Raw genomic sequence first — 25,926 nt, forward strand, 5'->3', positions numbered from 1 at the left:
AAAATAAAAATCAGCGGTACAGCCTTTAGGGATTGCATATTTGTGTGAATCATTCATCCATCCGCCCATTCATTTTCTACCGCTTATCCCTCTCGGGGTTGCAGGGCACACAATTTTTACTACTTCCTACTAGGGATGTCCGATAATGGCTTTTTGCCGATATCCGATATTCCGATATTGTCCAACTCTTTAATTACCGACACCGATATCAACCGATAACGATATCAACCGATATATACAGTCATGGAATTAACACATTATTATGCCTAATTTGGACAACCAGGTATCGTGAAGATAAGGTACTTTTTTTAAAAAAAGTAATAAAATATGATAAATAAATTAAAAACATTTTCTTGAATAAAAAAGAAAGTAAAACAATACAAAAACAGTTACATAGAAACTAGTAATTAATGAAAATTAGTAAAATTAACTCTTAAAGGTTAGTACTATTAGTGGACCAGCAGCACGCACAATCATGTGTGCTTACGGACTGTATCCCTGCAGACTGTATTGATATATATTGATATATAATGTAGGAACCAGAATATTAATAACAGAAAGAAACAACCCTTTTGTGTGAATGGGGGAGGGAGTTTTTTTGGGTTGGTGCACTAATTGTAAGTGTATCTTGTGTTTTTTTATGTTGATTTAAAAAAAATTTAAAATTTAAAAAAATTTGAAAAATGATACCGATAATAACAAAACCGATACCGATAATTTCCGATATTACATTTTAACGCATTTATCGGCCGATAATATCGGCAGGCCGATATTATCGGACATCCCTACTTCCTACCCTTAATTTTGATCACAAAAATTCAAAGTAAAAGCAAAGATGTGGCGTTTATTCCTTTCCATGCTCTCTGAACCTTTGAGTCTTTTGTGGAAGTCTGTGTTTCAAACTGGGTTTGAATTGTTGAACTTCCAAGGTGTTCACCTTTACGGTTTACATCGGATAATAAAAGCCCTGCAGGGTAGGCTGGTAACAGGGGAAAATACCCCGGGAATAATTTTGGGTTTGGTTTCACATCTGTGTGTGTTTTGGCTGTGCTCATTAGCCAGAGTGCAGCTGAGACCACCGGACTGGTAAGACACATGCTTTCCTTGAGGTGTTTTGGATGTTTCTGAACACCGTTGCTATGCACACCGTAAGCTATTCATTAGACCCAAACATGAAGCCCAAACCTGGCACTGGGGTCAGATGTCAGCAGCTTGTTAAGTCAGGGGAAAGTTATTAGAAAAAAGGCATGCAGACTCTCAGCCTCAGTCTGCTGTGAACCATCTAATTAGGCTTCTATAATGATGGGTCCTCTTTTTCTGCTCAGGCCACATGATCGATATAATCTCATTCCCTCTTTTTATCTCTTCCAGCAACGCTCCCCTGGCAAAGTGCTGTTTGACCTTATTTGCGTACATCTCAACCTGGTGGAGGGAGATTATTTTGGGCTGGAGTACCAAGACCAACGCAAGATGACAGTAAGACACACACACAACGGTTTGTCGCGAATCTAGCACTGTCTGTGTGACCGTGATGGTAAATGCTGAACTTTGACCTTCACACAGGTGTGGCTGGACCTGCTGAAGCCGACGCTGAAGCAGATTCGACGTATGTGATATTGATGTTGAATTGTATTTTCTAAAGGAGCCATATTGATTGCTGTAGTCATTAGGGTTGCGCGATATAGACAATACATGATATATGATATAAATTTGCCCAACATTAGAGCTTGTAATACTGTTGTTATATCGTAATAATGCATGTTGGTGACACATTCTTGCTGTGTCCCGCAAATTAGATGGCGACATGCGAACAAAGGCGTCCTTGATAGCGGGCTAATTTCCCTCCACAGGGCGATTTCTAAATCACTAATAAATGGTGGCAAATAAAGTATGTTTCTTAAAAGTATCATTATTGCTAAAGGACAAGGAATAGTTAAACATGCTATGTTACACTACACATTGTAGGAGTATTAAAAAAAAAAGCGTTGCTCATCGCTAAGTTCGAGCTTTTAAATCTAAACATGGGTGGGCGGATCGATAGAAATATTGTCAGTAATGATACCAATTTTAGTATTTGTATATGGTCCACACTACAATGATTAGATCAATATTTTTTGTTATCACAATATGTTAATTTTGTTTTTGTTGTTTTTACTAACTCGGGTGGGAAAAAAAGAGTCAATTTGAGTTTTTGCAGTATTTGAGTATTTTGCTCTATTGTCTATAAATGTTGTATGTAATAAAAGGGAATAAGGAAATAATTTAAATATTACTTTACATATTTACACCGAAATCCTGTGTTTTTGTCAGATTACAGTTATGATCAAAAATGTTATCACTTAATGATCCTGAACAATGGTAGGACTGCTAGTGTAATTTTGTAGTATCACCCAAAATTTAAGGTAAAGTATCCAAACAACAGAAAAATAAGTGCTTTACTACAACAAAAAGTAAACAGATATTAACCGTTAACGAACAAGTAGATGAATTTAGTTTTAGTTTTGAGTCTTGGATGAAATATTACAAATGGAAATGACGCAATATGTTACCACATACATCAGCAGCTTTTGTAACCCGTTTTGAATTTATCTATTATCATTTATATGCCAAATAATGTGTCGTGGTGTGTATATATATATATATATATATATATATATGTGTGTGTGTGTGTGTGTGTGTGTATATATATTTATTTATTTATTTATATATATATATATATATATATATGTATTTTTGCTGAGGTTTTTAAATGTTTTTGTATATATATATATATATATATATATATATATATATATATCTCTCTCTGGTTATTGCAAGAGGCTGCAACGTATATTGCGATATAGTTTTTAGGCCATGTTGTCCATCTCTATTAGTCATTTGCCTCTTTTGTGAGATCATCAAGCTGTGTTTTATTGTCTTAACTGGGAGACTCCTTTTGACAGAATTGCACACCTTAACATTTGTATTTTATGTACAAAGTCTGAGGTCTGAACAGTTTTACTCACGACACTCCCTCCTCTACCATTTCAAGGACCGAAGAACACCATCCTTCGTTTTGTGGTGAAGTTCTTCCCTCCTGACCACACGCAACTCATGGAGGAGCTGACTCAGTAGGTCCTCCCCAAACACCCTTATCTGCAGTCTCACTGTTATAGCTCGTTTTTCTTTTGAGCCCCAACACCTGGACACTTTCATCTCGCTGAGGTTTTTAAATGTTGTTGTAGAGCAGGCCAGCTGACACCAGCGTTAGACAGGAAGTGTGCTCACCATCTTTTTTTCCCCTTTTGTCTGTCTCTCACCATTGTCAGTGTGTGTGTTGATGGATTATTTGGATGCACGCAGACTCAACAGACACTTGGAAGACAGGCGTGTACTGAACTGCCTCCACTTTTAAAGAAAGATTATGAAGCCAATTGAACACAGCAAAGTATTCAGACTGACACTCAGCATTCTTGGCCATTAACCTATTAACCTTGCACATTTTTTCTTGTGCATTTCCCACCCTCTTTCTACTTCTTTGCTCCGACAGGTATCTGTTTGCCCTGCAGATCAAGCGCGACCTGGCCTGTGGTAATCTTATCTGTAACGACACCAGCGCCGCCCTAATGGTCTCCCACATCATCCAGTGTAAGTGCAAGTTGGTGGTGGGAGTGATGGAGGCAGGTGAACCCAGGCTGAACAAGCACATACACTGCAAAAACTGAAATCTAAGTAAGATTAAATATCTCAACTAAGGGTGATATTTGCTTATTTTCTGTCTGATAAGATAATTCTTCTCACTAAGCAGATTTTATGTTAGTGTTTTACTTGTTTTAAGGGTTTTGGTCCTAAATGATCTCAGTAAGATATTACAGCTTGTTGCTGAGATTTTATGACCTGCATTGGGTAAAACATGCTTGAAACTAGAATATCAAGTGTTGCAAAGCTGTGTCATTAACACTCACAAGTATAAAACTACTTTTTTAAAGTAATAATTTCTTACTTCAAGTATGAAAAAAAAATCATGATGTATGCATATCATTATGTCAAGAAAATGGCACTAGCACTTACTTAATTTAAGAATATTTTTCAACATATTGAGCAAAAAGGTCTCTTTTTTTATACCGAGAAAAATGCACTTGTTATTAGTGAGAATATACTTATTTTAAGGTATTTTGGCTTTATTGAGGTTAGCTAATTTTACTTGTTTTGGAAAGTCTTGACAAGCCAAATTTTCTTGTTCTATTGGCAGATAATTTTGCTTAGTTCAAATTAAATACCCCTAGTTTTTGTATTTTTTTTTCTTGTTTTTGAACACTGACTTTTTGCGGTGCATACACTGCAAAAACTGAAATCTAAGTAAGATGAAATATCTCAAATAAGGGTGATATTTGCTTATTTTCTGTCTGATAAGATAATTATTCTCAATAAGCAGATTTTATGTTAGTGTTTTACTTGTTTTAAGGGTTTTGGTCCTAAATGATCTCAGTAAGATATTACAGCTTGTTGCTGAGATTTGATGACTTATATTGAGTAAAACATGCTTGAAACTAGAATATCAACTGTTGCAAAGCTGTGTCATCAACACTCACAAGTATAAAACTACTTTTTTAAAGTAATCATTTCTTACTTCAAGCATGAAAAAAAAATCATGATGCCGAGCGCATAACATTATGTCAAAATAATGGCACTAGCATTTACTTAATTTAAGAATATTTTTTAACATATTGAGCAAAACGGTCTTTTTTTCTACACAGAAAAGTGCACTTGTTATTAGTGAGAATATACTTATTTTAATGTATTTTTGGGTTCATTGAGGTTAGCTAATTTTACTTGTTTTGGAAAGTCTTGACAAGCTGCATTTTTTTGTTCTATTGGCACATAATTTTGCTTAGTTCAAATAAAATACCCCTAATTTTTGTATTTTTCTTTTCTTGTTTTTGAACACTGACTTTTTGCAGTGTATATATTACCATGACTGACAATGGCTTATAAAAGAAGTAAAAACTGAAATCCACCAGGAAAATGAATAAGTGCATTACAACTGGTAGAGTACAAAGGCAGGTAAAAGATCTGATTGGCTGACGAGCTTTTAAAACTAAGGACGGTTGCAAAGTGCTAAGACCAACATGATGGATGACTGGAGGAATGACTGTCAAAACCCGGAGAAACCATTTACAGCATACTTGCCAACCTTGAGACCTTCGAATTCGGGAGATTGGGGGGGGGGTTTGGTGGTAGCGGGGGTGTATATTGTAGCCCGGAAGAGTCAGGGATGCAAGGGATTCTGGGTATTTGTTCTGTTGTGTTACGGTGCGGATGTTCTCCCGAAATGTGTTTGTTATTCTTGTTTGGTGTGGGTTCACAGTGCGGCGCATATTTGTAACAGTGTTAAAGTTGTTTATACGGCCACCCTCAGTGTGACCTGTATGGCTGTTGTCTTGCAGTCACTTTTGTGTGTATGCAGAAGCCGCATACAACATGTGACTGGGCCGGCACGCTCTGTGTATGTTGATAAAGCGGACGCTAAAAGCAATGCCATCACGGCACGCCCTTAATATTGATGTTCGGGTGAAAATCGGGAGAAATTCGGGAGAATGATTGCCCCGGGAGATTTTCGGGAGGGGCACTGAAATTCGGGAGTCTCCCGGAAAAATCGTGAGGGTTGGCAAGTATGAATTACAGTAGTATCTCAACTTAGAAACTTAATTGATTGCCCTGTTCATTTCCACATTAAAACATTACTTATAAACTTTAAATGGTATTATTCATTTGTATCTGAAACTTTGGTGATTATTTAAACTCAGCTGTCTGAATCAGCACCCGGATGCAGGGATCTTATGTTGTTGCCAGGGTGCAACCATCAGCCCGCCACGACTGCTTTAGAAGATGACTAATGGTAGAACTAGGCCGAACGTTCCTAAAAATGTGTGTCTGGCTTGTTTAATGGAAAAATCATGACACACAGGATCATATTGTTCTCATTTAGTCTTCTGACTGCAGTTTCATCTGCCGGACGTGGTTGAACACTGCCCCACTTGGTCTCTATGCATGTAGACACTGAAAATACATTGGTTGTATAGTTTTTGCATAACTATTTAGCCAACAAACAAACCATCGACCAACAGTGGTTGTTTTTCCTTTACAGAGGTAAAAAAAATGTCACCATCCCCCTAAATTAATCCAACTCCTGCATCTCCATCTCTTCTCCCCTCCTCCCACATCCCTCCTTGTCCATTCCGCATTCAGCGGAGATAGGAGACTTTGACGAGACCCAGAGCTGGCAGCACCTCCTCCACAATAAGTACCTGCCCGACCAGGATGCCATCAGGGACAAGATCACCGACTGCCACCGCAAGCATGTGTGAGTCGATTTAATCCTGTTGTGAACACAATACTGCATTTAGGCGTGGGCCAATAATACATTTTGCTGGACGATATATTGTTGCACAAATGAGTAAATGTTATAGTTGTCAATATTATTTTATAGGGGTGTAACGGTACACAAAAATTTCGGTTCGGTACGTACCTCGGTTTAGAGGTCACTGTTCGGTTCATTTTCGGTACAGTAAGAAAACAACAAAATAAAAATGTCTTGGTTATTTTTTTACCAAATTTGTAAACAATGACTTTATCCTTTTAAAGGGGAACATTATCACAATTTCAGAAGGGTTAAAATCATTAAAAATCAGTTCCCAGTGGCTTATTTTATTTTTCGAAGTTTTTTTCAAAATTTTACCCATCACGCAATATCCCTAAAAAAAGCTTCAAAGTGCCTGATTTTAACCATCGTTATATACACCCGTCCATTGTCCTGTGACGTCACACAGTGATGCCAATACAAACAAACAGCAAGGTATAGCGACATTAGCTCGGATTTCAGCGGCTTAACACTGTCTGATAAGATAATTACTAACAACTATGAACTAGGTTTACAGCATATGAAATACATTTGGCAACAACATGCACTTTGAGAGTGCAGACAGCCCATTTCAGGCGTGCTAAGAACATATATTTTTCCACGATTTCAGCACTCAGGTTAACCATACCTAAATAGACACAAAATATACAAGACTACCCTAATGTACTCGAATGATTGAAAAAAATAAATGTTTTTAAGCTAAATTATTGGTAAACACAGTTTATGTATAATAATTTACGTAAAACCGCGAGTAATGAATAAAGTTTTCATCAATTAATATATTCTGTAGACATACCCTCATCCGTTCTCTTTTCCTGAAAGCTGATCTGTCCAGTGTTGGAGTTGATGTCAGCAGGCCAGGGAAGCTAGGGTCGATATTCTTCTCTTGATCATCTTTGGTGGCATAAGGGACGGTGTGAGCCCAGACATCCAGGGGGTTTAGCTCGCTCATCTGTGGGAACAAACTGCCGCCATTGCTTGCCGTGCTACCAAGGTCCTTTGTCCCTGAATAGCTCACACACTCCGGCAGATTCAATGGGGGTCTGGCGGCAGATTTCTTTGACTTTATCGTTGGAAATGCATCTGCTTTGAGTGTCGCAGGATATCCACACATTCTTGCCATCTCTGTCGTAGCATAGCTTTCGTCGGTAAAGTGTGCGGAACAAACGACTGACCATTTCGTCGGCTTTCCCCACACCCTCGTATTTTGAACAAATTTCGTCCAATTTCTTGCCACTTTCGCATCTTTGGGCCACTGGTGCAACTTGAATCCGTCCCTGTTCGTGTTGTTACACCCTCCGACAACACACCGACGAAAGTGAGAAAAGACTGATTGCTTCCCGATGTGACGTCACGTTGTGACGTCATCGCTCCGAGAGCGAATAATAGAAAGGCGTTTAATTCGCCAAAATTCACCCATTTAGAGTTCGGAAATCGGTTTAAAAAATATATGGTGTTTTTTCTGCAACATCAAGGTATATATTGACACTTACATAGGTCTGGTGATAATGTTCCCCTTTAACATTGGGAACACTATAATAATTCTGCTCACGTTAATCATCATTAAAGTGCCTCAAGTTGTTGCTCAGATTAAATACAATGACAAAACGTTTCTTCTACATATAAAAAGTGCAACATTAAACAGTTTCAAGTCAACTCGTCATGCTTAATTTATTACAGCATTTGGGAAGCCTATAGTTGATTTTTATTATGTAAATGTTATATTTTTATCAACATGTAATAGCAGGGACCCTGCCATTCAAAACTAGGCTGCTGCATTTCTAATGATTAATGTAACTGTAGCTGAAAAAAATGGTACAATAGCAATAGGAGAGACTATTCATCCCTGAACACCATGGAGTTCATGTAGGCTTAATGATGCAGTTACATTATTATATCAACTATCAGAGACAGAAACTCTTCATTTAACATAATGTCCTTTTTTGCTGCTTCAACACAGCTCAATCAACACAGAAAAAGGTAAAGTGAAATAACAGACGGACAGGGCTTTGCTGTCCGTAACACACACACACACACACACACACACACACACACACACACACCGCAAAATGAGCTAACGTTACGCTAAAAGCGAATTAGCCTTCACCTTAAGCCAGGACTGCGAGCGAGCTGAGCTGCATTTTATATTTCTAGAAGGTCAACAGGCTCATAGTGATGTTACTAGTAGTTGACTGGGAGGTGTTTATTATAATTTGGGGAGAGTCCGCTCCCTGATGCTTACCTGCTAAACGCTAAGCACTGACTACATGCGCTCTGAATACGCACTGCTGATTGTCTGTTACCGCTCTGTGTGTAACCAATCAGATGGTTGTGTGGGTGGGACAATGCTGGGTGCTGTGTAGAGAACTGACAGAAACAGAGGCAGAAGGAAGTGGAGGCGGCTACTTAATATGTTTGTGTGGAAACTCGTTCGGTACACCTCCGAACCGAAGCCCCCGTACCGAAACGGTTCAATACAAATACACATACCGTTACACCCCTATTATTTTGAGACATAATTTAGCTTTTTTTTTTTGAATTTTTTCATTAATAATGCAAGTGTTGCTTTCAAACACAATAAACTTTGCCATCTAATTAGTTATTTTATCATTGTAATTGGAAGGTCAATACATTTTTAATGGAATGGAACTCTATTGTCATTGCATTTAAAAAGTTCAAGAAATATTTAGTTTTCAGTACAACTCGTGGGCCACGAGTGTGTGTAGCGTGTATTTTCCGTGGATGAGCGTGTGTGTACGTAAGCCTGAAGAGTCGCTTGTCACTTGACCTTCGCAACCTTGCATAGTGTTTTCGCGATAACAAAGCCAGTCAGTCCAACAAAAGTCAAAAAGCAACAGTTATTTAAAAAAAAAAAAAAAAAATAGAGACAGGGAATGAATTTGGAGCTTCTTCGCTGTGCTGTCCCTGGGGGAGTCTTTTATCAACGACATTGCCAAGCCAATCCAACGGGAAACCAAAATCCCGATTAGAATATTGTTTTTATTTTTTATTAAATCAACATAAAAAAACACAATATATACATTATATATCAATATAGATCAATACAGTCTGCAGGGATACAGTATACAGTCCGTAAGCACACATGATTGTGTTTCTTTATGACAAAAAAAAATAAAAAATTCTACTATAACCCCCAACCCCCACTCCCCCGGGTCCGTGGGACAAATTTTCAAGCGTTGACCACAGCTGCAAAAAGGTTGGGGGCCACTGATGTATAGTATAGTATTAGCATATCATAATCCATACGGTATCATTGTATGTCTTTCAAGATTACAGTTCACTGGTCATTTTCATGTCAGTAATACTTCATTAGTGTAGCTTTTGTCTCTGGCTGGCAATCACATTCTCCATTAAAATCAATGAAGTTACATAGGATTTAGGTTAAACCAATGAAACAACCTATTAGATTCTTAAAATACATTCTAAAGAAGCTAAAACGTTTTATGTTGCTATAATTTTTTTTAACATAGTAGGACCGTATTTTTCGGAGTATAAATCGCTCCGGAGTATAAGCCGCACCGGCCGAAAATGCATAATAAAGAAGGAAAAAAACATATAAGTCGCACTGGAGTATAAGTCACATTTTTTGGGGAAATGTATTTGATAAAACACAACACCAAGAATAGACATTTGAAAGGCAATTTAAAATAAATAAAGAATAGTGAACAACAGGCTGAATAGGTGTACGTTATATGAGGCATAAATAACCAACTGAGAAGGTGCCTGGTATGTTAACGTAACATATTATGGTAAGAGTCATTCAAATAACTATAACATATAGAACATGCTATACGTTTACCAAACAATCTGTCACTCCTAATCGCTAAATTCAAGCCTAGTCTCTTACGTGAATGAGCTAAATAATATTATTTGATATTTTACAGTAATGTGTTAATAATTTCACACATAAGTCGCTCCTGAGTATAAGTCGCACCCCCGGCCAAACTATGAAAAAAAACTGCGACTTATAGTCCGAAAAATACGGTATATCAAAACAAACATCACCGTAGTTATCAATATGGTCATAAATAACTATTCTCAACTATTTTACATTCTAAAAACAACAGCAGTAGCATGGAGATTGCAAGTATATCAAATAAACAATATTGTTATTAACATTCTCTCAATATGGTGATAGTGTGACGTCATCATGTCATTAGTAATGAAATAGGTGAATAATTATAGTCCGAAAAATACGGTAATAATAATAATAATAATATTTTTTATTTTTTTTAAAGTGCAGCACCAGTATTTTGTACTAACTTTTGCAATATGTAACAAGTTATTACGGGTGTTGAGAACGATGCACGAAGTGAACCCTCCTGCCCCCTTTTTGAATGCGAGAGACGAAGAAAACAAACACACAAAGCCATGGCGATTTATTGTTGAAAGCAAAGTTATCGAGTTAATTTTCATTTCTCGTTCCAATAATTGATTCGACTATTGGCCCAGGTCTAACCACATTTGCACGAATACAAGTGTGCTTGTAAAGCCACACATTGCACTTATCTGATTGGAGGAGGGTGTTACAGGTCAGAGGTGTCAGGAGTCATAAACACAGACGTCCACAGCAGGATTTTTATCTCACACACTGCACCCCCCACCCACCCACCTTCCCACAAATACTCAGCAGAGATTTGTATCTCCCTCTCTTTTCTCATATACAACACATTTAACCCCTCTCCCAGGCAGAGGGGGCGATGCATAAACATACCATTTGTCCCTCCCAGCATGCACCTGGGACCATGCACACCATCACACTTTTCCACTGTTTGCATATATATATATATATATATATATATCATTTCCAAGTTTCCCCCGCAAGGGTCGTAGAAGAGCACTGGAAGCCTAACAGGCGACTGGTTGAATGCCTATCCCTCGCCTCTTACCCTTCCCCCATCCCTCAGCATCGGCAGGAAGGAAGGAGCTAATTCAGCAGTGCATACAGGAAACAGGAAGCTATTTTGAGATTTGTGTGGAAACTAAGTCTGTCACCGCCATCTGATCTCGCCATGTATTTAAAGTGTGTTGTTTCTGCATTCATCTTAAGGTTATTAATGTGGCCTTAATAAGGGGGTTATGTCTGACACCTGCTACATGCTAAATAAACACATAGATATCCATATAGACTAAGGGTGTAACGATACACAAAAATTTCGGTTCGGTACGTACCTCGGTTTAGAGGTCACTGTTCGGTTAATTTTCAATACAGTAAGAAAAACAACAAAATATAAATTTTCTGGTTATTTATTTACCAAAATTTGTAAACAATGGCTTTATCCTTGTAACATTGCTTTAAAATAGCTCTGTAGCTGCCGTATTTTTCGGAGTATAAGTCGCACCGGCCGAAAATGCATAACAAAGAAGGGAAAAAACATATATAAGTCACATTTTGGGGGGAAATTTATTTGATAAAACCCAACACCAAGAATAGACATTTGAAAGGCAATTTAAAATAAATAAAGAATAGTGAACAACGGGCTGAATAAGTGTACGTTATATGAGGCATAAGTAACCAACTGAGAACGTGCCTGGTATGTTAACGTAACATATTATGGTAAGAGTCATTCAAATAACTATAACAGTGGTTCTTAACCTTGTTTGAGGTACCGAACCCCACCAGTTTCATATGCGCATTCACCGAACCCTTCTTTAGTGAAAAATAAAATTCAAATTCAAGAAAAAGTTATGTTTTTTTTACTGGTGCACAAAATGAACCGTGCATGAACATCACCTCGTTCAAAGAACAAAACCAACACAGTGCATGAACTCACAACAAATTACACACCTTACACACATTACCATGAATTGATTAACGTGCACCCCGACTCAAACACGTTGAAAAACTTATTCGGGTGTTACCATTTAGTGGTCAATTGTATGTAATATGTACTGTACTGTGTAAACTGTACTGTTTCATACAATGTATTCTCTTCCTTTGCAATCTACTAGTAAAAGTTTCAATCAATCAATCAAAAAACCTGAAAATCAGATGGAAAATTAGAGTGAACATTGTTTGGGGGTATCCATAATACGCCGATAGGGAGAAGTTTTTATTTACACGATAAGTCGGATGTGTCTTTACCTCCGTGGCGGAGGCTCCGCCGAACCCCTGAGGTCGACTCACCGAACCCCTAGGGTTCGATCGAACCCAGGTGAAGAACCACTGAACTATAACATATAGAACATGCTATACATTTACCAAACAATCTGTCACTCCTAATCGCTAAATCCCATGAAATCTTATACGTCTAGTCTCTTACGTGAATGAACTAAATAATATTATTTGATATTTTACGGTAATGTTTTAATAATTTCACACATAAATCGCTCCTGAGTATAAGTCGCACCCCCGGTCAAACTATGAAAAAAACTGCGACTTATAGTCCGAAAACTACGGTTCTTAATATGTCCGTGTGTATTCCGTCCTACGTGTCTGTGTCCGTGACGTAAACAAGTGGACTGATAGTTAACATGAAGATCCCAAGGAAAGGGAAGAAAGAGTCCAGGCCTTTTATCTTTAAGAAGCTTTAGTGGTTTTCACAGCAATGCACTTTTCCTTCCTCCTTGTCTCATTGGTCATTTCTTTCCTTGTTTCCCTTTTGTTTTTGTTATCTTCTCTTCTTTATTTATTTGTAAAACTGTATAAAGAGACACAAAATATATGTCAAATAAACACTACTAAGTAACTACATTTCTATAAATGTTTGCTGCGTAACATGTTTTCACACATACACACACAGAACATACAATAGCATGTAAACAGTGCTCATAAAGTTATATAGATAGCCGTACACTGCAAAAAGTCAGTGTTCAAAAACAAGAAAAAAAAAATACAAAAATGAGGGGTATTTTATTTGAACTAAGCAAAATTATCTGCCAATAGAACAAGAAAATTTGGCTTGTCAAGACTTTCCAAAACAAGTAAAATTAGCTAACCTCAATGAACCCCAAAATACCTTAAAATAAGTATATTCTCACTAATAAAAAGTGCACTTTTCTTGGTAGAAAAAAAAAGAGAACTTTTTACTCAATATGTTGAAAAATATTCTTAAATTAAGTAAATGCTAGTGCCATTATCTTGACATAATGATATGCGCTCGGCATTACATTTCTTGAAACAAGCAAACTTATACTAAAAACTATTGTATTGTTCTTAATGGAAAGGCAACAAGGCAACCGCTTGTTACTCTCGGGGTCTCCTCGCCGCTCAGGCAAATCATATTGTCTAAAAAATGCATTTTTCCATTGATAACATGACATCATCGCGCCAAGTGCGTGCTCTTTCAGTCAATTAGTGCGCATATATACAGACCGGCCCTGGGCCAAAAATTGTTTTATTGTAATTTTGAAGAATTTATCTGAATGTGCATGAACTATTTCTGTTCAAAATTGTTTGAAATGTTAAATGTTTAAATATTAACTGTCAGTTTACTGTACTGTGCCAACTGTACTACTATATGAGTACGTGTTTTCTATTGTTTCATTGAAAATAAGTCTGTTTTAATTATGAGACACACTTGTGTCAAATTCATGATTTTTTTTTTCATGCTTGAAATAAAAAAATATTACTTTACAAAAGTAGTTTTATACTTGAGTGTTGACGACACAGCTTTGCAACAGTTGATATTCTAGTTTCAAGCATGTTTTACTCAATATAGGTCATCAAATCTCAGCAACAAGCTGTAATATCTTACTGAGATCATTTAGGACCAAAACGCTTAAAACGCTTAAAACACTCTAACATAAAATCTGCTTAGTGAGAAGAATTATCTTATCAGACAGAAAATAAGCAAATATCACCCTTATTTGAGATATTTCATCTTACTTAGATTTCAGTTTTTGCAATGTACATAGCCCATGTAACACTCAAAGCCACACATACAGGTAAAAGCCAGTAAATTAGAATATTTTGAAAAACTTGATTTATTTCAGTAATTGCATTCAAAAGGTGTAACTTGTACATTATATTTATTCATTGCACACAGACTGATGCATTCAAATGTTTATTTCATTTAATTTTGATGATTTGAAGTGGCAACAAATGAAAATCCAAAATTCCGTGTGTCACAAAATTAGAATATTGTGTAAGGCTAATACAAAAAAGGGATTTTTAGAAATGTTGGCCAACTGAAAAGTATGAAAATGAAAAATATGAGCATGTACAATACTCAATACTTGGTTGGAGCTCCTTTTGCCTCAATTACTGCGTTAATGCGGCGTGGCATGGAGTCGATGAGTTTCTGGCACTGCTCAGGTGTTATGAGAGCCCAGGTTGTTCTGATAGTGGCCTTCAACTCTTCTGCGTTTTTGGGTCTGGCATTCTGCATCTTCCTTTTCACAATACCCCACAGATTTTCTATGGGGCTACGGTCAGGGGAGTTGGCGGGCCAATTTAGAACAGAAATACCATGGTCCGTAAACCAGGCACGGGTAGATTTTGCGCTGTGTGCAGGCGCCAAGTCCTGTTGGAACTTGAAATCTCCATCTCCATAGAGCAGGTCAGCAGCAGGAAGCATGAAGTGCTCTAAAACTTGCTGGTAGACGGCTGCGTTGACCCTGGATCTCAGGAAACAGAGTGGACCGACACCAGCAGATGACATGGCACCCCAAACCATCACCCAACCATGCAAATTTTGCATTTCCTTTGGAAATCGAGGTCCCAGAGTCTGGAGGAAGACAGGAGAGGCACAGGATCCACGTTGCCTGAAGTTTAGTGTAAAGTTTCCACCATCAGTGATGGTTTGGGGTGCCATGTCATCTGCTGGTGTCGGTCCACTCTGTTTCCTGAGATCCAGGGTCAACGCAGCCGTCTACCAGCAAGTTTTAGAGCACTTCATGCTTCCTGCTGCTGACCTGCTCTATGGAGATGGAGATTTCAAGTTCCAACAGGACTTGGCGCCTGCACACAGCGCAACATCTACCCGTGCCTGGTTTACGGACCATGGTATTTCTGTTCTAAATTGGCCCGCCAACTCCCCTGAATTTTGGATTTTCATTTGTTGCCACTTCAAATCATCAAAATTAAATGAAATAAACATTTGAATGCATTAGTCTGTGTGCAATGAATAAATATAATGTACAAGTTACACCTTTTGAATGCAATTACTGAAATAAATCAAGTTTTTCAAAATATTCTAATTTACTGGCTTTTACCTGTAAATAAGATTTACATATGGAATGGTTGCAAACAACACAGGATAATATACATTATATACTGAGGAGGAGAGACACAAACATTGCACCCTCCCTTAGGAGAGTGAGCTAGCGAGCAAAGAAGCTTCATGCTAAGTAGGAACAAGCTAAAACAGGACTATAGTACTGTGCGCTATCGTCGCACAGTACTATTTCTGCATTTACACGCGCACACAACGTCTTCATGTTACTCATAAAACAGACACAGGACTTACAGACAATGTTTCTAAGGCACTTTGTGGGAAGAAACAACAAACTTGGAGCGCTGAAACACATAAATCCGTATTGTGTGTAAACGAGTGAGCGTCTGACTATCGTGCGGAGACGACTGAAAACTAGAGGAGGGAGCTACTCGCCTTCAAAGTAAAGGTCCCTTCTCATTACCTGATAATGTTGCGTCACAGTGTGGAAACTCGTTCGGTGCACCTCCGTTCCGAACCGAACCCCCCGTACCGAAACGGTTCAATACAAATACACGTACCGTTACACCCTTAATATAGACACGTTGTTGTTTGTTGCTATGATAGCAGCAGATAGCTTGAGTGAGTGTCCAATGGCTGATGGATCGATTGCCGTCCTTCTCAGGGGACAGACCCCCGCAGAGTCAGACTACCAGCTTCTGGAAATCGCCCGGCGACTCGAGATGTACGGTGTTCGTCAGCACCCGGCAAAAGACCGCGAGGGTACCAAACTCAGCCTGGCGGTGGCACACACTGGAGTTCTAGTGTTCCAGGTAAGAGCTGCCGTAGAACGGCGTACTCACACTATGCTATTTGTGCCGTACTGGACTTTGTCGTAAATACCTAATAAAACGCGAGTGTCATTACTATGAAAATATATTCATTAATTACTTTTAATTATTTATGTGCCCTATACACATAAATAAACTGTGGTTGGGACCACGCTTTGTTTTGAATTGAGGTCACTTTTGGCCAAGAATGTAGTCCGTATGAGCAAGCGTGCTGTGTTTTTAAAGGGGAACATTATTACAATTTCAGAATGGTTAAAACCATTAAAAATCATTTCCCAGTGGCTTATTATATTATACTTATTAAGTTTTTTTCAAAATTTTACCCATCACGCAATATCCCTAAAAAAAGCTTCAAAGTGCCTGATTTTAACCATCGTTAAAAACACCCGTCCCCAAGTGGAGGAGTTCAAGTACCTCGGAGTCTTGTTCACGAGTGAGGGAAGAGTGGATCGTGAGATCGACAGGCGGATCGGTGCGGCGTCTTCAGTAATGCGGATGCTGTATCGATTCGTTGTGGTGAAGAAGGAGCTGAGCCGGAAGGCAAAGCTCTCGATTTACTGGTCGATCTACGTTCCCATCCTCACCTATGGTCATGAGCTTTGGGTCATGACCGAAAGGACAAGATCACGGGTACAAGCGGCCCAAATGAGTTTCCTCCGCCGGGTGGCGGGGCTCTCCCTTAGAGATAGGGTGAGAAGCTTTGTCATCCGGGGGGGAGCTCAAAGTAAAGCCGCTGCTCCTCCACATCAAGAGGAGCCAGATGAGGTGGTTCGGGCATCTGGTCAGGATGCCACCCGTACGCCTCCCTCGGGAGGTGTTTAGGGCACGTCCGACCGGTAGGAGGCCACGGGGAAGACCCAGGACACGTTGGGAAGACTATATATCCCGGCTGGCCTGGGAACGCCTCGGGATCCCCCGGGAGGAGCTGGACAAAGTGGCTGGGGAGAGGGAAGTCTGGGCTTCCCTGCTTAGGCTGCTGCCCCCGCGACCCGACCTCGGATAAGCGGAAGAAGATGGATGGATGGATGCATGGATGGAAACTAACAACTATGAACTAGGTTTACAGCATATGAAATACATTTGGCAACAACATGCACTTTGAGAATGCAGACAGCCCAATTTTCATCAATTAATATATTCTGTAGACATACCCTCATCCGCGCTTTTTTCCTGAAAGCTGATCTGTCCAGTTTTGGAGTTGATGTCAGCAGGCCAGGGAAGCTAGGGTCGATAGGGGGTTTAGCTCGCTCGTCTGCGGGAACAAACTGCCGCCATTGCTTGCCGTGCTACCGAGGTCCTTTGTCCCTGAATTGCTCACACACTCCGGCAGATTCAATGGGGGTCTGGCGGCAGATTTCTTTGACTTTATCGTTGGAAATGCATCTGCTTTGAGTGTCGCAGGATATCCACACATTCTTGCCATCTCTGTCAAAGCATAGCTTTCGTCGGTAAAGTGTGCGGAACAAACGTCCAATTTCTTGCCACTTTCGCATCTTTGGGCCACTGGTGCAACTTGAATCCGTCCCTGTTCGTGTTGTTACACCCTCCGACAACACACTGACGAGGCATGATGTCTCCAAGGTACAGAAAAGAGTCGAAAAAACGGAAAATAACAGAGCTGATTTGACTCGGTGTTTGAGAAAATGGCGGATTGCTTCCCGATGTGACGCCACGTTGTGACGTCATCGCTCCGAGAGCGAATATTAGAAAGGCGTTTAATTCGCCAAAATTCACCCATTTAGAGTTCGGAAATTGGTTAAAAAAATATATGGTCTTTTTTCTGCAACATCAAGGTATATATTGACGCTTACATAGGTCTGGTGATAATTTTCCCCTTTAATTTTGTGATTGTTTGAGTGACATGTTTTCTCTTTCAGGGCTACACAAAAATAAATGCCTTCAACTGGTCCAAGATTCGTAAACTAAGCTTCAAGCGCAAACGGTTTCTGATCAAGCTGAGAGCTGATCCCACTGTAAGTTTGTTCAACGTACTATCATTCCCCATGCTCCTCCTCGCCATCTTCAGCATCATCGTTAGCCCCTGTTCTCCTTACGCCTGCCTCTGCTTCGTCCAGCAAAATGGCCACCACGACACGCTGGAGTTCGCCATGGCCAGCAGGGACTGCTGCAAGATCTTCTGGAAGATCTGTGTCGAGTATCATGCATTTTTCAGGCTCTTTGAGGAGCCTAAGGCTAAACCCAAGCCCATCCTCTTTACCAGAGGGTCTTCATTCCGCTTTAGGTAGAAGCTGGGATGCTTTTTCTTTTTTGTCATATATTCTGCAACTGCTCCATCGTCATTCTGTGCCTTGTTCTTGCAGTGGACGAACCCAGAAGCAGATCATTGATTATGTAAAAGACTCCGATCCAAAGAAAGTTCCGTTTGAAAGGTGAGACTGGAGTCCTTGTTTTATGCTAAACATTTACAAACCCCGTTTCCATATGAGTTGGGAAATTGTGTTAGATGTGTGTGTGGGGACGGCGTGGCGCGGTTGGGAGAGTGGCCGTGCCAGCAATCTGAGGGTTCCTGGTTCAATCCCCACCTTCTACCAACTTTGTCACGTCCGTTGTGTCCTTGAGCAAGACACGTCACCCTTGCTCCTGATGGGTCGTGGTTAGGGCCTTGCATGGCAGCTCCCGCCATCAGTGTGTGAATGTGTGTGTGAATGGATGAATGTGGAAATAGTGTCAAAGCGCTTTGAGTACCTTGAAGGTAGAAAAGCGCTATACAAGTATAACCCATTTATCATTTATCATTTATGTAAATATAAACGGAATACAATGATTTGCAAATCATTTTTAACCCATATTCAGTTGAATATGCTACAAAAACAACATATTTGATGTTCAAACTGATAAAAAAAAAAAATTTGTGCAAATAATCATTAACTTCAGAATTTGATGCCAGCAACACGTGACAAAGAAGTTGGGAAAGGTGGCAATAAATACTGATAAAGTTGAGGAATGCTCATCAAACACTTATTTGGAACATCCCACAGGTGAACAGACAAATTGGGAACAGGTGGGTGCCATGATTGGTTATAAACGTAGATTCCATGAAATGCTCAGTTATTCACAAACAAGGATGGGGCGAGGGTCACCACTTTGTCAACAAATGCGTGAGCAAATTGTTGAACAGTTTAAGAAAAAACTTTCTCAACCAGCTATTGCAAGGAATTTAGGGATTTCACCATCTACGGTCTGTAATATCATCAAAGGGTTCAGAGAATCTGGAGAAATAACTGCACGTAAGCAGCTAAGCCCGTGACTTTCGATCCCTCAGGCTGTACTGCATCAACAAGCGACATCAGTGTGTAAAGGATATCACCACATGGGCTCAGGAACACTTCAGAAACCCACTGTCAGTAACTACAGTTGGTCGCTACATCTGTAAGTGCAAGTTAAAACTCTTCTATGCAAGGCGAAAACCGTTTATCAACAACACCCAGAAACGCCGTCGGCTTCGCTGGGCCTGAGCTCATCTAAGATGGACTGATATAAAGGGGAAAAGTGTTCTGTGGTCTGACGAGTCCACATTTCAAATTGTTTTTGGAAACTGTGGACGTCGTGTCCTCTGGACCAAAGAGGAAAAGAACCATCCGGATTGTTATAGGCGCAAAGTTCAAAAGCCAGCATCTGTGATGGTATGGGGGTGTATTAGTGCCCAAGACATGGGTAACTTACACATCTGTGATGGCGCCATTAATGCTGAAAGGTACATACAGGTTTTGCAGCAACATATGTTGCCATCCAAGCAATGTTACCATGGACGCCCCTGCTTATTTCAGCAAGACAATGCCAAGCCACGTGTTACATCAACGTGGCTTCATAGTAAAAGAGTGCGGGTACTAGACTGGCCTGCCTGTAGTCCAGACCTGTCTCACATTGAAAATGTGTGGTGCATTATGAAACCTAAAATACCACAACGGAGACCCCCGGACTGTTGAACAACTTAAGCTGTACATCAAGCAAGAATGGGAAATAATTCCACCTGAGAAGCTTAAAAAATGTGTCTTCTCAGTTCCCAAACGTTTACTGAGTGTTGTTAAAAGGAAAGGCCATGTAACACAGTGGTGAACATGCCCTTTCCCAACGACTTTGACACATGTTGCAGCCATGAAATTCTAAGTTAATTATTATTTGCAAAAAAAAAAAAAAGTTTATGAGTTTGAACATCAAATATCTTGTCTTTGTAGTGCATTCAATTGAATATGGGTTGAAAATGATTTGCAAATCATTGTATTCCGTTTATATTTACATCTAACACAATTTCCCAACTCATATGGAAACGGGGTTTGTAATTTGACCTTAACTATTAACTATTCTTTGTCAGGAAGCACAGTAAGATTGTCTCCAGTAGCAGCATGCCCCATCAGTCATCTTCTTTCAGATCGCAAGTGCCAAAGGAGGTAAGCGAGTAATCATATTTGCATTATTTAAAAATCCGAGTCCTTTAGTAAAGCTTCTGGCCCACTGCTTTGTCTGGCAGGGCGGCATGTCTATGCCCATAGAAGATCGACCTGACTCCTCGAGACAAGTGGACTTGAACAGCACTCAAGAGTTGCCAGGGGCAACATCCACCACCAACGGCTTCCACGATATACCTGCCGGTCCTGGCTTAGATGCAAGACAGAACCACAACGGTGCGGGCTCTGTGCCGAACCAGCAGTTTCTCATCCCAGGTCCATCCTGCAGGGCAAACAAAGGCAGCAGTTCTTCTATTCCTTACATAGACTGCAGCGACGTAGACAGCGAATGTGACGTGGCAAAAAACAGCACAGGTTGCGGCCAAGCAAACGACAGCAGTGACAATAAGTACGCAGGGTGTAACGGGGCCCCAAATGGGAGTTTGTTCAGGGTTGTTAATGGGTTCTACCACACCAATCAGCGAGATATGAAGGGATCGTCACAAGATATTCTGGGTAACAAAAGCGATCAGTCTCAGTGCAGAAAGCTTAATGGTAGCCATCAGACCCAAGGAGATGACACTTTGTTAAATGGCAGTTCTTATCATGGCCGCCTGCCGCTCCACAGCACGCTACTGGACGAGATCTTTCAGGGCCGAGAGAGGCGGTTCACGACACCGGGTCGCCCATTAGGAATGGGCACTCACAGTCAGTGTTCTAGCCCGGTAATGAACAGCTTTCACCATCGCACAAACTCGCTCGGTCATGGCGAGGTGACCAACGGCCAGCCTCATTCAGCGCCTCGTTGGGATGACGGCGGGCATTATTTCAGTAAGCGTCCCGGGGTGATGCCTGGAGAGGCGCCCACTGTCTCGCCACCCAACCACTATAGCAGCTACTCCCCCATTATTTCCAACCGCACACCAACACATTTGGCCAAACAGTGCAACAACAACATGCGCAACCGCTCTGATACCGATCCGTTTATTCTAAGCCAAGTTACGTCCACACCCATCTATCAAACCAGTCCTCATCGCTCCAGGCTGCATTCTCAGACACCTTCCTCAGCTCCGCTAGAGCGGAGAATGATCATAACTAACGGCAATCACACCGGGAACCTGATGGTTCCGGGTCAGGCACAGTCAAACACGGGGCAGCGCTTGTTTGGCCACCATGGCAAACCTGCGGCTTATAACAACCGTAACAACCTGAACCAGCCAGTCCAAATGATCGATGGTTCGACCAGCAGCGGCAGCGACACCAGCGACACGGAGTCTGACACGGGCAGCAGCGCCTACAGCCACCCGCTAATGTACGGCAATCCTGCCGCTGTCAACTCCACTAATTCGGTAAACTCAAACGGTGTGTCCTCATCCCCGCTGCCTCGCAGCAAATTCTCCTTAGGGAGTCTCCAATTGGAGGATGGTGAAAATGGGGAAGTAGAGGAGGAGGAAGGTTGCTACAACCTCAACGAGGAAGATATAGGCGGTCGCGTTTTCAGCTGCTGATTCAATTAAGTCGCCCATTTTCTTCTAAATTGCGTCACGTGAGTTGCCAGTTGATGTTTTAGGCAACATTGCTCACAATGAACGCAAATTATTGAATAATATACACTCTCCTAGAATGTAAGTGTCATATGAATCTTTTAGACAATGGGATTCTAGGGATGTAAACAAGCGACGGTGGGGTGAATACCTGTTCTTCCCTTAATGCGTGAGCGCAGCAGATTGGTTCTGATGACTGTCAGAAGCTTATGTAACCAGAATATCTGCTGACATCGTTTAGAAATACCGGGTAACGCCGTGTCCTATTGCCTTTTGAAAAGGAGGCTTATAGGTTAGGAATTGGAAAGTCTGAGCCGGTTTTTGTTGGCACGCAAACTGACACAGTGAAGGTTTGCTGGCATCTTGTTAGAGATCTGTTTGAAGGAAGTAATGCTAGCCAGGTGATGTTTAACAATGTGCCATAACCCAAACTGTATCATGAATGTGCAGATGAAAATTCAGGAGTCATCCTGCAAACATATAAAGAATGAATGAAGCGTAAGTCACCTAATTGTAATTTCTTAGCAGAAATTTGGATTTTGTCGCCTGTAGACACTTTTTCCACTTGCTTTGTATGGTTAACACGCTGAAGCGCAGAAAGCTACTGAGGTTAGGTTATAGTGTTTTATTTGTTGTCTCTTGCAATACGTTAGGTTCATAGTTGACTATCAAAGAGGAATATGTTTGTTTTTAGGGCGTTGGTGCTGGTTTAAACTCTTAGGGTGATTTCGAAATGGCAGCCTGTTTGAGTCATCTTTGTTCTGAGAATAAGGATTGTTGCGAGAGTTCTCTCACTGCCTTCGAGCTCACATCCTTTGTCTTTTGGAGCACTTTCATACTTGCACTGTCTATCTGTGGTTGATACTTTTGTAGGACTTTGTATTTTAAACTTAGATATGTATTTCAATAGAGTAGTGAGTAAGAATAACCTTTATATACCGTTTGTATTTTTGATAACTGAAGCTCTATCACTTTGGTGGGCCTTTTCCAGTCTTTACAGTTTTACACCTTTGTACTCACAGTAGGCTAATCCCCAAACGTCAACTAGTTAGCATCTATGCCGTCTGCTTGGCTTGCTCCTGGCATGCAAACACAAACACACAAACCAGCTCTGCACTTTCCTCCTTGGACTCTGTTTTTTTCCTCTCATTTTTCACCACATTATTGAATTCTGTACTGTTCTGCTATTTCTTTACTGTCACACACATTTCTGAAGGATGCTCATGACTGTAACGAACCTGTCATGGAACTGTTTGCTTATGTCTGTGTAGATACTCAGTCATCCAGGTTACGGTACTCTGCAAAGATTGAATCAAGGCAACTGGACTCTCTAATCCGAAAGGTTTCTTGAGTTATATTTTTTTAGGCGTGGAGTCTATTATATCTTTTTTGGGTGCGTCAGGGTTGTTGTTGATGTTGCCTGGCATGGCTGGTGAACAACCAATCTGCAAAACATTCCTTTAAAGGGGAACATTATCACAATTTCAGAATTGTTAAAACCATTAAAAATCCGTTCCCAGTGGCTTATTATATTTTTCGAAGTTTTTTTCAAAATTTTACACATCACGCAATATCCCTAAAAAAACCTTCAAAGTGCCTGATTTTAACCACCCGTCCATTTTCCTGTGACATCACATAGTGAAGCCAACACAAACAAACATGGCGGAAAGAACAGCAAGCTATAGCGACATTAGCTCGGATTCAGACTCGGATTTCAGCGGCTTAAGCGATTCAACAGATTACGCATGTATTGAAACGGATGGTTGTAGTGTGGAGGCAGGTAGCGAAAACAAAATTGAAGAAGAAACTGAAGCTATTGAGCCATATCGGTTTGAACCATATGCAAGCGAAACCGACGAAAACGACATGACAGCCAGCGACACGGGAGAAAGCAAGGACGAATTGGGCGATCGCCTTCTAACCAACGATTGGTATGTGTTTGTTTGGCATTAAAGGAAACTAACAACTATGAACTAGGTTTACAGCATATGAAATACATTTGGCAACAACATGCACTTTGAGAGTGCAGACAGCCCAATTTTCATCAATTAATATATTCTGCAGACATACCCTCATGTCAGCAGGCCAGGGAAGCTAGGGTCGATATTCTTCTCTTGATCATCTTGGGACGGTGTGAGCCAAGACATCCAGGGGGTTTAGCTCGCTCGTCTGCGGGAACAAACTGCCGCCATTGCTTGCCGTGCTAGCGAGGTCCTTTGTCCCTGAATTGCTCACACACTCCGGCAGATTCAATGGGGATCTGGCGGCAGATTTCTTTGACTTTATCGTTGGAAATGCATCTGCTTTGAGTGTCGCAGGATATCCACACATTCTTGCCATCTCTGTCGTAGCATAGCTTTCGTCGGTAAAGTGTGCGGAACAAACGTCCAATTTCTTGCCACTTTCGCATCTTTGGGCCACTGGTGCAACTTGAATCCGTCCCTGTTCGTGTTGTTACACCCTCCGACAACACACCAACAAGGCATGATGTCTCCAAGGTACGGAAAACAGTCGAAAAAACGGAAAATATTAGAGCTGTTTTGACCCGGTGTTTGAGAAAATGGCGGATTCGAGAGCTCCGAGAGCGAATATTTAATTTGCCAAAATTCACCCATTTAGAGTTCGGAAATCGGTTAAAAAAATATATGGTCTTTTTTCTGCAACATCAAGGTATATATTGACGCTTACATAGGTCTGGTGATAATGTTCCCCTTTAAGGACAACAATGTCCAAATTCTGGATGGGGAGGACTGCAGGTTTGAAAGAAGTCATCCATATCAACCTAGAAAGGCCCTGTCTAAACAGAGGATGAGTTTTGCTCCATTACCCATCGTCACTATATCATTACCATAGCTTACAACAACATCCTGAGATCTCTCCCCCATAGATTGTTTCACTCCACGGGAAGAGTGACCACTGGTTTGAAATAAGTCATCCATTTCTAGAAAGGCCCTGTCTAAACAGAGGAGGTTTTTGTCATCACCCATCGTCATCATATCATGACCATAGCTTACAACGTCCAGACCTCTCTACCCCAAAGATTGTCCCATTCCAGAGAAAAGGGGGTGCCTGTTTTGAAAGAAGTCATCCATATCAAACTGGAAAGGCCCTGTCTAAACAGAAGAGGTTTGCGTCATCAGCCATCGACACCATGTCATTACCACAGTTTACAGATCTCTCCCCCATAGGTTGTCTCATTCCACGGGAAGAGTGGCCACTAACGAGTTGTTTTGTCAATCAATTGGTAGGCATAACCTATTGTTATGCATGAATGTGGTTATGCAGCACAACAACAATCCCTACCAGAGACGTAGTACAGTATAGAGAGACTCCACACCTAAAATTTTTGAACTGAAGAAGCCTTTTGGATTAAAGGTGAAACGTCTTAATTCAACCTTTGCGGATAACTGTAAACTGCTTAATTCCTACTAATGAGTGACATTTCTCCCTTTGGCTATGTCTGATATAATGTAAAGTCAGTGTTTTTGAGCATGATTTTCCCCACAATAATGCATGTTAACCAGAAAAGCGCCTTTTTCTGTCATTCTGCTCTGTTCTTGCTCACTTGGTCACTCGCTATTCAGGGCCTTAAATGGTTCCATAATGTTT

General features: G+C 40.6%; 1 protein-coding gene across 2 annotated transcripts in view; it reads left to right on the forward strand.

Annotated features, from left to right (window-relative positions):
• Nucleotides 1-25,926, forward strand: part of LOC133622482 (FERM, ARHGEF and pleckstrin domain-containing protein 1-like) — a 114,825-nt gene that overhangs the window by 55,930 nt on the left and 32,969 nt on the right. For both annotated transcript variants that reach the window (XM_061985268.2, XM_061985269.2), the window contains exons 3-13: nucleotides 1,372-1,476; nucleotides 1,564-1,606; nucleotides 3,032-3,110; nucleotides 3,530-3,627; nucleotides 6,229-6,343; nucleotides 16,202-16,349; nucleotides 18,245-18,340; nucleotides 18,443-18,609; nucleotides 18,689-18,757; nucleotides 20,701-20,776; nucleotides 20,857-21,049. In XM_061985268.2, coding sequence (XP_061841252.1) covers nucleotides 1,372-1,476; nucleotides 1,564-1,606; nucleotides 3,032-3,110; nucleotides 3,530-3,627; nucleotides 6,229-6,343; nucleotides 16,202-16,349; nucleotides 18,245-18,340; nucleotides 18,443-18,609; nucleotides 18,689-18,757; nucleotides 20,701-20,776; nucleotides 20,857-21,049 — 1,189 coding nt within the window. The remainder of the gene's footprint in view (nucleotides 1-1,371; nucleotides 1,477-1,563; nucleotides 1,607-3,031; nucleotides 3,111-3,529; nucleotides 3,628-6,228; nucleotides 6,344-16,201; nucleotides 16,350-18,244; nucleotides 18,341-18,442; nucleotides 18,610-18,688; nucleotides 18,758-20,700; nucleotides 20,777-20,856; nucleotides 21,050-25,926) is intronic.

The sequence above is a fragment of the Nerophis lumbriciformis genome, linkage group LG23 (genome assembly GCF_033978685.3).
Source record: "Nerophis lumbriciformis linkage group LG23, RoL_Nlum_v2.1, whole genome shotgun sequence".
Lineage (NCBI taxonomy): Eukaryota > Metazoa > Chordata > Actinopteri > Syngnathiformes > Syngnathidae > Nerophis > Nerophis lumbriciformis.